The sequence below is a fragment of the Chelonoidis abingdonii genome, chromosome 5 (genome assembly GCF_003597395.2).
Source record: "Chelonoidis abingdonii isolate Lonesome George chromosome 5, CheloAbing_2.0, whole genome shotgun sequence".
NCBI classification, from domain to species: Eukaryota; Metazoa; Chordata; order Testudines; family Testudinidae; genus Chelonoidis; species Chelonoidis abingdonii.
The window spans coordinates 52,930,901-52,945,037 of NC_133773.1; the positions used below are offsets into that span (position 1 = coordinate 52,930,901).

At 42.3% G+C, this 14,137-nt stretch overlaps 1 protein-coding gene across 1 annotated transcript in view; it reads right to left on the bottom strand.

Annotated features, from left to right (window-relative positions):
• Nucleotides 1-14,137, bottom strand: part of SLC7A11 (solute carrier family 7 member 11) — an 83,745-nt gene that overhangs the window by 47,678 nt on the left and 21,930 nt on the right. The window contains exons 4-5 of the mRNA XM_032804409.2: nucleotides 10,628-10,753; nucleotides 3,836-3,935 (exon numbers count right to left, since the gene is read on the bottom strand). Coding sequence (XP_032660300.1) covers nucleotides 3,836-3,935; nucleotides 10,628-10,753 — 226 coding nt within the window. The remainder of the gene's footprint in view (nucleotides 1-3,835; nucleotides 3,936-10,627; nucleotides 10,754-14,137) is intronic.

Sequence of the window (14,137 nt, forward strand, 5' to 3'; positions counted from 1 at the left end):
TATTCACGGGAGGTGCCCTGCAACAACCGACCCGTTACTTCCTCCCCCCCAATCTCCTGGTCTGTGGCAGTGTCCCCCCACATTTGTGTCATGAAGTTATAAAAAATGCAGGAAAAAGAAACAGAGACTTGGAGAGCCTTCGGGGCTATGACAGTCCAGGCAGTATGGAATCTTTCTTTACACTGGAAAGGAGGGGGGCTGAAGCCCCACTTGCTATGATGAAGATGCTTATTAGCTGTTGTCTACTACTGGGGTAACCAGGAATCATTCCTCATGATATTGAGCAATTATCAGGCATGGGTTCGAGGATGGTGGCAGTCCTACAGCACCGTCTACCACGGGAGGGGGAGAGGGAAGGAGCGGATACTGCTCTTCACTGCTGTAGCATCGCGTCTACAGCAGCATCAGTACACATAGGTGACATTGAAAGTATCAAGGAATGATTTCTTCCCTTTCTTTCATGTGGTGGGGGGGGGGGGGGAAAAACTGAAGCTGTTCCGCACGCAGACACTGTGTTTGAACTACAGACATTGGGAGCTCAGCCAAGAATGCAAATACTTTCAGAGACTGCGGGACGTGGGATAGCTGGAGTCCTCAGTACCCTCCTCCTCCATGAGCGTCATTTGAGTCGCTGGCTTCTCGTACGCTTGTCACGCAGTGCTGTGTATCCTGGAGTTTTTTTTCCAAACGCTTTGGCATTTTGTGTTCTTAACGGAGCTCTGATACAACAGATTTGTCTCCCATACAGCGATCAGGTCTAGTATCTCCCGTACGGTCCATGCATGCTGGAGTCTTTTGGATTGAGACTGCATCGCCCGCGTGCTGATCAGAGCTCCCGCTGGGCAAGCAGAAATGTAATTCAAGTTTGCGGGCTTTTCCTGTTACCTGCCGCTGCATCCGAGTTCAGATTGCTGACCAGAGCGGCCAGTGGTGCACTGTGGATACGCCGGAGGCCAATAACGTCGATTTCCGTCCACACTAACCGTACTCCGAATTGTTAATATCGAATTTAGCGCTACTCATCTCGTCGGGGTGGAGTACAGAAATCGATTTAAAGAGCCCTTTATATCGATATAAAGGGCGTTGTAGTGTGGACGGGTACAGCGTTAAATTGATTTAACGCTCTTTAAATCGATTTAAACGCGTAGTGTAGACCAGGCCTGAGAGACTAAAAAGCATATGCTAACTGTTGTATTTTCAGTAAATGCTGTGTATTTGCCTTCTCCTATAAAAGATCCTGTGTGCTTTGTATAGCATAACATAACCATATATTTAACAAAGGGAATGTTTTTTCCTGTTTGCTTTTAATTAAAATAGATTATGAGAATTAAAGTATATTCCTCCTTGCTCACCTCAGTTCTATCCTGAGGCCAAAAATGTAAATCAATAATTATTTTGAGCCAGATTTGTCCATGCTTACTCACCTTACTCTGCAAAAATACTCTCTTGATGGGGCTACCCACAAAGTAACTACTGAACATAAGTAAAACCAGCAAAATCTGTCCCTTAATACATTAAAACAAGATATACATGAGACGGTTGAATTCAGGATCCTGACAAAAAGGAGAGCAGCAGAATATGGAAACTGGACTTCAGAAAAGCAGACACTGACTCCCTCAGGGAACTGACAGGCAGGATCCTCTGAGAGGCTAATATGAGGAGGAAAGGAGTCCAGGAACGCTGACTGTATTTTAAAGAAGCCTGATTGAGGGTGCAGAAACAAACCATCCCGATGTGCAGAAAGAACAGCAAATATGGCAGGCGACCAGATTGGCTTAACAGAGAAATCTCTGGTGAGCTTAAACACAGAAAGGAAACTTACAAGAAGTAGAAACTTGGAGAGATTGCTAGGGAGAAGTATAAAAATATTGCTCAAGCATGCAGGGGTGTAATCAGAAGGCCAAAGCACAACTGGAGTTGCATCTAGCAAGGGATGTGAAGGGTAACAAGAAGGGTTTCTACAGGTATGTTAGCAACAAGAAAGTGGTCAGGGAAAGTGTGGTACTCTTACTGAATGGGGGAGGCAACACAGTGACAGATGATGTGGAAAAAGCCTAAGTACTCAATGCTCTTTTTTGCCTTGGTCTTCACAGACAAGGTCAGCTTCTAGATTGCTGCACTGGACAGCACCGTGTGGAGAGGAGATGAGCAAACCTCCGTGGTGAAAGAAAAGGTTAAGGACTATTTAGAAAAGCTGGATATGCACAAGTCCATGGAACCAGCTGAAATGCATCCAAGAGTGTTGAGGGAGTTGGCTGATGTGATAGCAGAGCCATTGGCTATTATCTTTGAAAACTTGTGGTGATCGAGGGAAGTCCTGAACAATTGGAAAAAGGCAAATATAGTGCCCATCTTTAAAAAAGGGAAGAAGGAGAAACCGGGGAACTACAAACAGGTCAGCCTTACCTCAGCCCCTGGAAAAATCATGGAGCAGGTCCTTAGGAATCCATTTTGAAGCACTTGGAAGAGAGGAAGGTGATCAGGAATAGTCAACATGGATTCACCAAGGGCAAGTCATGCCTGACCAACTTGATTGTCTCCTATGATGAGATAACTGGCTCTGTGGATATGGGGAAAGTGGTGGATGTGATATACCTTGACTTTAGCAAAGCTTTTGATATGGTCTCCCAGAGTATTCTTGCCAGCAAGTTAAAGAAGTATGGATTGGATGAATAGATTATAAAATGGATAGAAAGCTGGCTAGATCTTTGGGCTCATCAGGTAGTGATCGATGGCTCGATGTCTAGTTGGCAGAGTGCCTGATGTCTAGTCCAGCAGAGTGCCCCATGGTTCGGTCCTGGGGCCAGTTTTGTTCAACATCTTCATTAATGAGCTTGATGATGGGATGTATTGCACCCTCAGCAAGTTTGCAGATGACACTAAGCTGCAGGGAGAGGTAGATACACTGGAGGGTAGGTATAAGGTCCAGAGTGACCTAGACAAATTGGAGGATTGGGCCAAAAGAAATCTGATGAGGTTCAACAAGGACAAGTGCAGAGTCCTGCACTTAACACAGAAGAATCCCATGCACTGCTACAGGCTGGAGACTGACTGGCTAAGTGGCAGTTCTGCAGAAAAGGATCTGGGGATTACAGTGGATTAGAAATTGGATATGACCCAACTGTGTGCCCTTGTTGCCAAGAAGACTAATGGCATATTGGGCTGCATTAGTAAGAGGTTTGCCAGTAGATCGAGGGAAGTGATTATTTCCCTCTATTTGGCACTGGGGAGGCCACATCTGGAGTATCGTGTCCAGTTTTGGGCCCCCCCACAGCAGAAAGAATGTGGACAAACTGGAGAGTCCAGAGGAGGGCAATAAAAATGATTACATGACTTATGAGGAGAGGCTGACGGAGCTGGGCTTATTTAGTCTGCAGAAGAGAAGAGTGAGGGGGGATTTAATAGCAGCCTTCAACTACCTGATGGGGGGGGTTTCAAAGAGGATGGAGCTCAGCTGTTCTCAGTGGTGGCAGATGACAGAACAAGAAGCAATGGTCTCAAGTTGCAGGGCAGGATGTCTAGGTTGGATATTAGGAAAAACTATTTCACCAGGAGGTGGTGAAGCATTAGAATGGGTTACCTAGGTATGTGGTGGAATCTCTATCTTTAGAGGTTTTTAAGGCCTGGCTTGACAAAGTCCTGGCTGGGATGTTCAGCTGGGGTTGGTCCTGCTTTGAGCAGGTGTTTGGACTAGATAACCTCCTGAGGCCTCTTCCAACCCTAATCTTCTATGATCCTACAATATAGGACATGTCAGTCATTTTTTACACTTAGATACATGGCTTTGTTACAGCATACAATCTATAATACAAGTGGACATCTTTGGACTACTTACCAGCCTGAATAGGCATACATTCCTGAATAAAAAGCGAGAGGTAATCCCATAACACTGGCATCATTCCCTGCAAATGCGTCTTTAAAGTGCTGTGTTTCTCCTGCAATAGAAATAGAAACGATACTTAAATATAACCTTTGAAATACTCAATAGACAATTTTTAAAAAAATGTACCCGTGACTACTACTACATTGACCATCTACTCTTTCTTTTTTTTTTTTTTTTTTTTTTTTTAACAAGGGAAAAGATCACATCATGGAGAAGTTATTCACCCAGATAGTTCAATTGACTTCAGATTCTGCTGTCGACATCAACAGGACTATATGGGAGAGTAGCCCTCATCAGTGTGAGTAAGGGGTCACAGTCTGGCACTGAGACCGTGTCCTGATTCCATTCACTTTCCACTCTAGGAAAGGAGTTGGTTGTATTGTTTGCCAAAAGGGCCAGCTTTACTCAAATTTTGCTGACTATTTGCAGAAACAGCTAACCTCCTCTAATCATGTAATAGGAACAAAATGTATGATCCATATGTCCAGCTAATACAGATTGTATATGATACAGGTGAGCTACAGCCAAAAATTCTCTTGAGAAATTATTTGGTGGATAATTTCAAATAAAGAAGTTTGAGAAAATCCTGTTGGCAATTTGCAAACAGAAAATGTATCAGATAAATGGCTGAATATACATTGTGCACTCATCTCTATTCAATATTAATGTACATTTTAAACATGTAAATCAATGTACCTATTTTTCACATTTACTGCTAGCCAAAAAACTGGTTCCTGAACCAGCTGTCACATGAGAAGCGCAATATTGCTGTATCACTAGAAATGGAAAAGTTAACCAACCTCCCCCAGATCTGACATTTGGGGAAAGAGAAGGTTCAAATTCTGGATTTGAAATATCTGGCTAAGACCTTTTAGGCCAAATTCTGCCATTGGCTGCAGGAGGCTTTCAGGGGCTTCAATGGGAGGGGCACACAGTCATGTAACATCAGAATTTGAACTTCTCTGTTTATTCTATTTTCTTTCTTGGGCTTGATTCCTAGTGCACTCACAGTGCTGTAATTCCACTGACTTCAGTGGAGCTATTCCTGATTTACACTAACACAAATGAGAACAGAATCAGGCTCTTAATTTTTTGTAATTATTCTCTATAATTATACTTTAAAATTTAAATCACAAAAAACACTGCCAGCATTTTACTTATAAACAGCTTTTTTGAAAAACGGAATTGATAGGTAAAATCTGTCCAGCATTTAAGCTATTAACATCCAGTGGATTTCTACCACAGAATATTCATAACCATGAGTCACATTATACTAAGCAAGAATTATACAGCTATCAATCCAAACTCTTGTGGGTAAACATATTGAAAATAGTACCCAGGAGGTGGCTACAGACATATCATAATAGGCTATGTCCTCATATTTTTCAGATTGTTCTAAAAATTTTTGCTACTCAATTTCCTGTACAGATTGTTTTGAATGCACTTCTGCTCATTTTAAAAACATAATGGACGAGGGGGAAATTGACAAAACAAGTTCTTCCCTGTAGGACGTGTACATTCATATCTCAGGAATTCAGGGTTTTGCTACTCCCCACTTCACAAACATTCACATTTGGAAGATGCAGTGAAGAGTTTCCACACAGAAAGAAAGGTTTGGTTATGGATCCATCTATCCTGTAGGCACAGGAGCATTGTAACTGTATCTGCTGGGGGAAACTGGCACTGCACGTGTGTTGTAACTAACAGTAAGCTTTAAGTGTGTATCTGTGTAATTCCCCTCAACAAGAGCTACTTTCATTCTCTGCTATAATGTTACTGGATTCAGTGTAGCTTGTAAGACTGCTCTGGCATTGTTATGTGCTAGATTTTCTAGGAAGTTGTAAGCCTGTGCAGAATTCTGTTCAGTGTTCTAATTATCAAAGCGTCAAATCCTGAACTCCTTACTCAGTTTTCATTCCATCTTTATTCATTTCAAACTCCTCATTTGTCATGTTCCTGTAGCAGATATGGACTGGCTACAGAGCTTGCTTGTACACACTAGATGTGTTTATACTAAGATCCTTTAATGCTCTGTCAGGTATTGCTGAGGGTAACTTTAAATAACGTATTTTCTCACACCGCGCCACCTCGTGGCTGAATGGTATAATACAGTACATGGTATAATATAATAATAGCATTCCATTACATCACTGAAGCTGATGTGAGTTTTGTCTGAGTAATGACTGAAAAAAATTGAAAGCCAGATTCTTCCAGCCTCACTCAGAATGAGAAGTACCTTATTCTGTGAATAGCCTCACTGACAGCATAGGGATGTAGAGGGTTGTGGGGCTGTGAGAGGACAGAGTGGACAGAAGGAATGATTCAGGGAGACACCATTTAGCATAGCTGGTTTGGCACACAAGGCAAAAGCACCCTGGGAAGCCAATGTTGGGTGTGGTTCACATGGGGAAATCAGTGGTTCTGCTCAACATAAGTAATTGGACCTAGCCCTGAGCGAGGCGCTCACTATTTGGTCCACTCCAAGGATATTAAGAGATGAGTAAAAAAAGAGTATTTTTATTAATGTGAAAGTGAGAGGAAGGAGGACGAGTAGCTATGAAAAAGAAAACAAAACACATGAGATCAGGAATCTGTCTAGTGATTAGACAGAGACCTAGAGTGGGAAACTTTTGTTTAAGACACAGTAACTGGCTAAGGAGAATTTAAAAAGTGAGTCATCTATGGCCCTGAGAAAATCTGAATCCACTGCTCTGTGAGAGAGAGAGAGTGAGTGTGAGTGTGTGTACACTGTTGTTGATCACTTGTTTTTCTTATAGAATGATCCACCAGTTGTGATGAATTGTTCAGATTACATTTGGGCAGGCAATGATTAGGGCACCTTTCCTAGCCCTTTCACTTGCTAGGGTGAGCAGTGCTGTCCTGTAAAAGGGCTGCTCATTCACCTGGGGCATTGCTAAACATTTTTGCTGCCTAGGATTCAGGATCAAGATCTTTATAGAATGTCCACTGTGTTGATGACCCTCAGCATATTAAATCTGCTTTGGTGCACCAAGTGGAAGAGACCTCTAGGTCCAACATCTAAAAAGGCACTGCAACATTGTATTGTAAAATACATAAGTCATGATAAAGCACAAAAGACATCAATGACTATCCCCTGCATCTTATATAGTTCCCAGTCGTCATGATCTTTTGTGTCACTGTTCTCCAACTTCAGCAGCCAAGAAAGCGAGATTGCCCATGTGCAACAGACTTCTCACCTAAAAATCCTCACTCACAGGCATTCACAAATCATTAAGAAAAAAAGTCTGCAATGATGAGTGAGTGAAGTGTAAGGTGTAGCTGAACACTTGGAGTCACAATCACAAACTTGTACACAGGGGACCTGGGACACTGGTTGCTCAACCTTGAACCCTGAGGAACAAGGATGTTCAGTAACATCTCTCTTGTTTTTCTATAAAACAAGAGCTCTCTCTATGGTTACATGGAGCATACAGACCCTAATGGACAAAGATACCATATCAAGATTTAAAAGATGTACAGCATTAATTGCAAGAAAACCTGCTAGATACAGCAACAACATAGCTGCCCTCAGCAAAACCAAACTTGAAGATGAAGGCTCCATAATGAACTAGAAGGTGACTACAGCTTTTTTTGAAAAGGAAAACCAGAAGAAGACGACACAATTGATGGCACTGGTTTTACCATTAAATAGAGCTGCCTGAAATCACTGAGATACTTACCTGCGGGCAAAAATGAACACCTAATTACTCTACAATTTTCCATTGGAAATTCATGATATTGTGACTGCTATCAGTGCTTGTGCTCCAGCCATGAATAATTGAAAGAACGGTTCTATTCTGATTTGGATGACATAACCAAATGTATACCAGTGAAGACAAACTCATACTTCTGGTAGATTTTAATTGGAACTGGAAAAGAGAAAATTTAACAGGAGCGGTTTCCTCCTCAGCAACTGTACTGAACATGAGTTTGTTATTACTGACACAATCTTCAGGCAAGCTGACAAATATGAAACTTTGTTGAGGCATCCAAGATCCAAGCACCGGATTGACTATGTCATTACATGGCAGAGTTATCAGGGATATCAAGATCACCAGAGCAATGTGAGGAGCAAACTGTTGGACTGACCACAGGATGATCAGCCATTTTCAATTTACACATTGCTGCTCTTCATTGAAAAGATGCTGAATAGATCAAACCGCAATTGAATATAGCAAAGTTGAGACATCCATTTCATCAAGAAAAACTAAGGGAAAACTCAAAGGAAAAATTGATCGCGTTTCATCATCAGGTCTCATTTTGCTCAATCAGCTTGTCAAAACAGTGTCAGAGAAGATTCCATCAGAAATCAAATTAGGATTAATCGTAGACATGATTTTTGTTGTTAGGCAGATTCAGGAAAAATGCATTGAACAAAACATGGAACTGCATGTTGTCTTCACGGCGCTAAAAATAGTGCTTAACACTGAACCGAAATGGCCTCTGGAAAGTTCTAGAAAAGTTTGGCTACCCAATTCATTAACATCACATGTCAATTCCATGAAGACATGTCTGATCAAGAACTCTCAGATGGTGACCTCTCTAAACAATTCCCCATATCTAACAGGGTGAAACACGGCTGCATGCTGGCACCCGTCATATGTGGTCTCTTCTTTGTAGCCATTCTAAATTATGGAAATGATAGCTGTCAAAAAGGAATATACATAAGGTACATAACTGATGGAGAACTCTTCAATCTCTGAAGACCTGCTGCGAAGACAAAAGTCCTTGAGGCACTCATTTGTGAAGTTCTCTTTGCAGATGTTTGTGCTCTATGTAGTCACAGTGAAAGTGACTTACAGCTCATCCTTGAGAGGTTCTCAGAAGCAACTAAACAGTTTGGACTCATCAGCCTGGAAAAAAATGAAGTCCTCTTCCAACCAGCCCAATGAACCACTAAGCCAATCATCAGCAAATATGGGAGGAGGGATAGCTCAGTGGTTTGAGCATTGGCCTGCTAAACCCAAGGTTGTGAGTTCAATCCTTGAGAGGGCTATTTAGGGAACTGGGGTAAAAATCTGTCTGGGGATTAGTCCCCCTTTGAACAGGGGGCTAAACTAGGTGATCTCCAGAGGTCCTTTTCAACCCTGAGGAAAGAAAGCATCACTGGTACCAAATTAAAGAATGGCAGTATCTTGGCAGTAGTATCTTAAGTGATAGTTCCCTGGGTCAAGAAATATCAAACAGAATACAAAGGCAAGCCAGGCTTTTAGAAGACTTTCCCACAGTATCCTCAACTAGCCTACCTTCAAACTGTTGCCAGAACTGACATATGAAGCTGCTTTGATAGCACCCCTTTTATATGGATGTGAAACATGGACAGTTTACTACAGACACATCAAGCAACTTGAAAGCTTTTACATCCATTGTCTTTGTTCTATTCTGTAATTCTGCTGGCAAGACAAAGTGTCAAATATCAACATCCTTGAGAGAGAAGAAACAAACAGCATCAAAGTAACGATTATCAAAGCCCAGCTTAGATGGGCAGGTCACGTTATCAGAATGGGTGGTAACAGATTCCCCCAAAAGAGTTCTTTATGGTAAGCTGGAACTAGGAAAATATAAGAAGGGCACTCAACATAAATGCTTCAAAGATGCCCTTAGGCAGAATATCAACTCATGCAGTGTAAGTATTGATGACTTTGAAGACACAGCCTATGACAGACCTGAATGGAGAGTAACTATCAATAAACATTGTAAACATTCTGAGAAACACAGGTGTGAAAAGTGGATTGAAAAAAGGGCCAAGCATCATGCCAAGTTTTTCAGTGGCATTCCTAGATGACATTTGCTCATGACCTTGCCCTGCACAAACTGGACTATAGAGCCACAAGAGAATACATGAGATGCCATGACATCATTGTCAGATATGATGGACAGACATACTGTGTTTTTGATGCAGGTTTGAAGCTATATGAAATATTGTAAAAGTATCCTCTTGAATTGATAACATATGAAATTCTTGCCAGATAAGGTCTACCAATGAGCATATTAAAATCAGCGGCTCTTATATCTCCCCTACTCTGAATGACTTTTTTGTGCTTTGTTACAGTAACATTTAAACAATGACAATATAAAGACTCTTCAGACTTCCTTCACTGAGTTTGCATTAGCCCTGCTCTCTTGGTTTTACATTTATTCTTTCACTTGGTATTAGTAACACGTACATGAGCTTCAAATACAATCACATACGGGCAGGTCTGCTAGTTTAAATATCTGCAAAGGCCAACACCAGGAACAACATCTTTCTCCCATGCAGACACAATATTTTACCACAAGTATTTTAACATTTGGGAGCTACATTGCATATTTTGATATGCTCATAACTTTGTGAAAATTCTGAACCCTGAATATTCCTGTTGCTAATTCATAACATATAGTAACATAGAGGAACAAGACATGCCTATCTGCTATTAAAACTGATTCTTTCTATGGAGAGTTTTCACTTCAAATAAAAGTTTGGATGCTGAAAGGAGCAATTCTGTGCTGCTTCATTTAACATGCTGGATCCAGACTCGATACTCTCATTGGCATGCTGCCATAAATACCAGTTCATCCCAGTGTAGTTCCACTTCCAATCAATTGCATGACAGTACAGAACTCAAGTTAAACAAGCAGAGACTTATTAAGAGATTTTGCTGGTATAAGCACTATTTGGTGGCAGTAAGGGTGGGGGAAGGGAGAGAAAAATCATTTAAAAAGCATTTACTTTTTAGTTCATACCTTTAATTAGCTGCATAACTCCAGGGACTATAATTATCAAAATTGCTACGAGCTTGCAAAAGGTAAGGAAAATCTGGATGCGAGCACTCCAACTGACACTCATGCTATTCAGGACCATTACCACTGCTGCAAGAGAAGAAGAGGTGAAAGTTAAACAGAAGTGCTCATCCCACCAAAGGCACTGTAAACTAAAAAATGAATAATACTGATCAGTGGATTCTTACACATGAAAGAAAACAGAAACATCCTAATAACTTTTTCCCTCTGTTACCTCCTCACCTTTCCCCTCCCCATCCTATGCTAATTGCCTCTGCTGAACCTATCTTTCTGTCCCACTGCTCCAACCATCAATCTCATCACTAGCTGCCTAGCTCTTTCCACCTCAAATTATAGCTTGTCACTCAGCATCAGAATTAACTGCTGGTAATGGATGGGCTGATATAACACTGCTTCTCATTAAAAAATTCATTGCATATCCCATCACTCTAGGCCTCAGTGTTAATGTTGGCTTGATTGTAGAATTGCATTTTTAAAACCATAATTAATAATAAAATTAAAGCGTCTAACTCTCACTTAGGCTCTGCATAAATTTGCCCCTAGCGACATCTCTGCCTTTATTTCCACTTACTCTTCTTCTCACTATTTATCCTCTTTTAGGATCATATTATACCAGCCACAAGGGGATGAGGATCCAAAGAACTTCACAACCATCTTTGGGAATTCTAGCACTGTTGGTGGTGCTATATGCACAGAGGCCTTGCAGTCCTCCAGTGCCCAGTTTGGGCCTGTGTCCAGCTCATATGCAAAGACAGCAGAAGGGGAAGGAAGGATCCTTTCATTCTTACCCCCAAATTGTGTGACCTACCCATCAGGGCAAGTACATTGTGGTTCTTAATAGGGCCCTGACGGACACAGAAGATGAACAATGAAGCATCTAATTCTATCCCAGTTATTCTGGCACATGTAATTATATGCCCGTAGCAAGAGAGGAGGTATTAGTAAATGAATAATTATATAGAGTACAAAACCCTATTGCTAGCCAAAAGAAGAATACAGTTTTTAATTCCTTGCTGGAGAAAAGGGTGAATGTGATAGTGCAAGCCAATCAATTGATCCTCTCTCTGTGTCCATCTAGAAGGACTGATGAATCAGCTTTACATCAGAATACTTCCTTACTCCAAAGCCTTCTTAGGAGAACTGGTTTATCTGGATTACCAGATATCTCACACACCACTGGAGTTATAAAATCACAATTTAGGAGTGCCCATTCAGAGCCTGAAACTTGGACTTAGCAAATATTCATGCAGGTGTTGCAGGTCTGGCCCTGTACAGACTCTCCAGCGGCTAGAACTCCTGTTTCATCATGTGTCTTTACAAGTCGGCTCCAGGACCACGGATGATGCTTAACCAGCAAAACGGAGCAAGATTTTACTGTACTTCAGCACTGAGACAGTCTCTTTTGGGCTACCATAAAAAAAAAATTGCCTGACTTCTGCAAAATCTCCTTGTAGTCAGAATATTTTGTGTTTTGCTTTATAATTCCTGTGTACATACGTCGACCTGGCAACACATATAAAGTGCTGGGAGCCTGATTCACCTTGGTGACACTTGACACTGATATAATTCAGTTGATTTAAGTGTTAAAAGTTCCTCCTGTTCTAAAGTGGAGTAACACAGTTCTGAATCAGGCCCTAAATCCTTATATATGTTGGATTGACTGGTTGTTGATCATATACTCTTTTACATTCTCAATTTTCGCAGCCACCCTTAAGCATTTAATTGAAAATTCAGCAAAATACATTTTAAACAGCAGATATACCTGCACTGTATAAGTCATTAAGAAATCCAATGCCAGAAGCTATTCAGTGGTTTATTTCAAATTTTCTAGAAATTTCAGTTTATATTTGTATTGTGGTTCTTGCACAAGACAAAGCAGAGGCAGGGGGCACAATACAAATATAAGATGAAATTTTCAGCTTAGTATTTTAAACCTTCCATTCAGCTGATGCAGAGTTCAAGTTCCATGCCAAGAACATTCAGTTACACAACTCAGCACAGAGTAAATAACATGAGCAACTCTGCCTCAAAGAGAACTATTCTGTACTCACTGGTTTTTAATAAGTTGATCAACTTCCTGATATGCACCCAAGATTTCTATCACATAGCAAACAACTAGTGAGAACTACAGCTGAGAGAATGATAATTTCAATTCACACAGGTTATGTCTAGACTGCAATAAAAGACCTGTGGTACAGCCAGGACTGGCGCTAGGGGTTTGAGCTCCCTAGGCAGACAGCAATTTCGCCGCCCCGCGCGCTGGTCCCACGGCTCCGGTGGAGCTGCTGCAGTGGTGCCTGCAGAGGGTCTGGTGCTCCGTGGCTCCAGTGGAGCTGCCGCAGTCATGCCTGCGGGCGGTCCACTGGAGCCGCGTTAGGAGCCGACCGTCCGCAGGCACGATTGCGGCAATTCCACCAGAGTCGCGGGCCAGCAGACCCTCTGCAGGCACCACTACGGCAGCTCCACTGGAGCTCCCTGCCGCCCCCTCCGGCAAAATGCCGCCCACCAATTATTCTGGTGCCCTAGGCGATTGCCTAGGCTGCCTAAATGGTAGCGCCGGCCCTGGGTACAGCTTTGGCTGGCCCAGGTCAGCTGACTTGGGCTTGCAGGGTTCGGGCTGCAGAGCTGCAAGTTGTAGAGCAGACGTTCACTGGAGGGATCTCAAGCAAGGAGGGGTTCCAAGCCTGGGTTCCAGCCCAAAGCTAAACATCTACATTTCAATTTTATGGCACTGCAAGCCCAGCCCTGTGAGCCCAAGTCAGCTGACCCAGGGTCTGAGATTCAGTACCATAGCTTTTTTATTGCAGTGTACACATACCTACTGGTTTAGCTCATGCACAAGCCATACATTCATACGTGGGTCGTGTTTGCTTGAACACAATCTCCTCTGTTTATGGCCACGTTAGAAACTCACAGCTGTTTCCTGTGATCTCAGCCAAGGCAAAACCAGAAATGGGGTGGCCAGCTACTTTGTGGCTGCTTAGTTGTGGGTTTGCAGTTGAACAGGATGAGAGAGAAAAATGCAATTAAAGACTGAATATGCATGAGCCCAGTGTTGCAATCAGATCTGTTCAGGCACAGAAGATATCTATGCTGTTGCAGAGCCTGAGTGACGTCAGTGGCAATCTGCATGAGCCTAACAGTATGTCTGTACCGCAGTGAGGAGGTGTGATTCCCAGCTTGGGCAGACAGACTCACACTAGCTTTGCTTGAGCTAGTGCACTAAAAGTAGCAGTGTGGACACTGAGGCACTGGCTCACACTAGACACCCAAATCACACTAGACACCTGAGCCCTGGGTCTGAGCTCCGGTGACCAGTCCAAGCCACCACCCGTGGCACAACGTCCACACTGCTATTTTTAGCACACTAGTTCTAGCAAAGCTAGCACAAGTCTGTCTACCTGTGGTATTTGTACCTGTGTTTTATAACTGCAGTATGATTTTAGAAGAGAG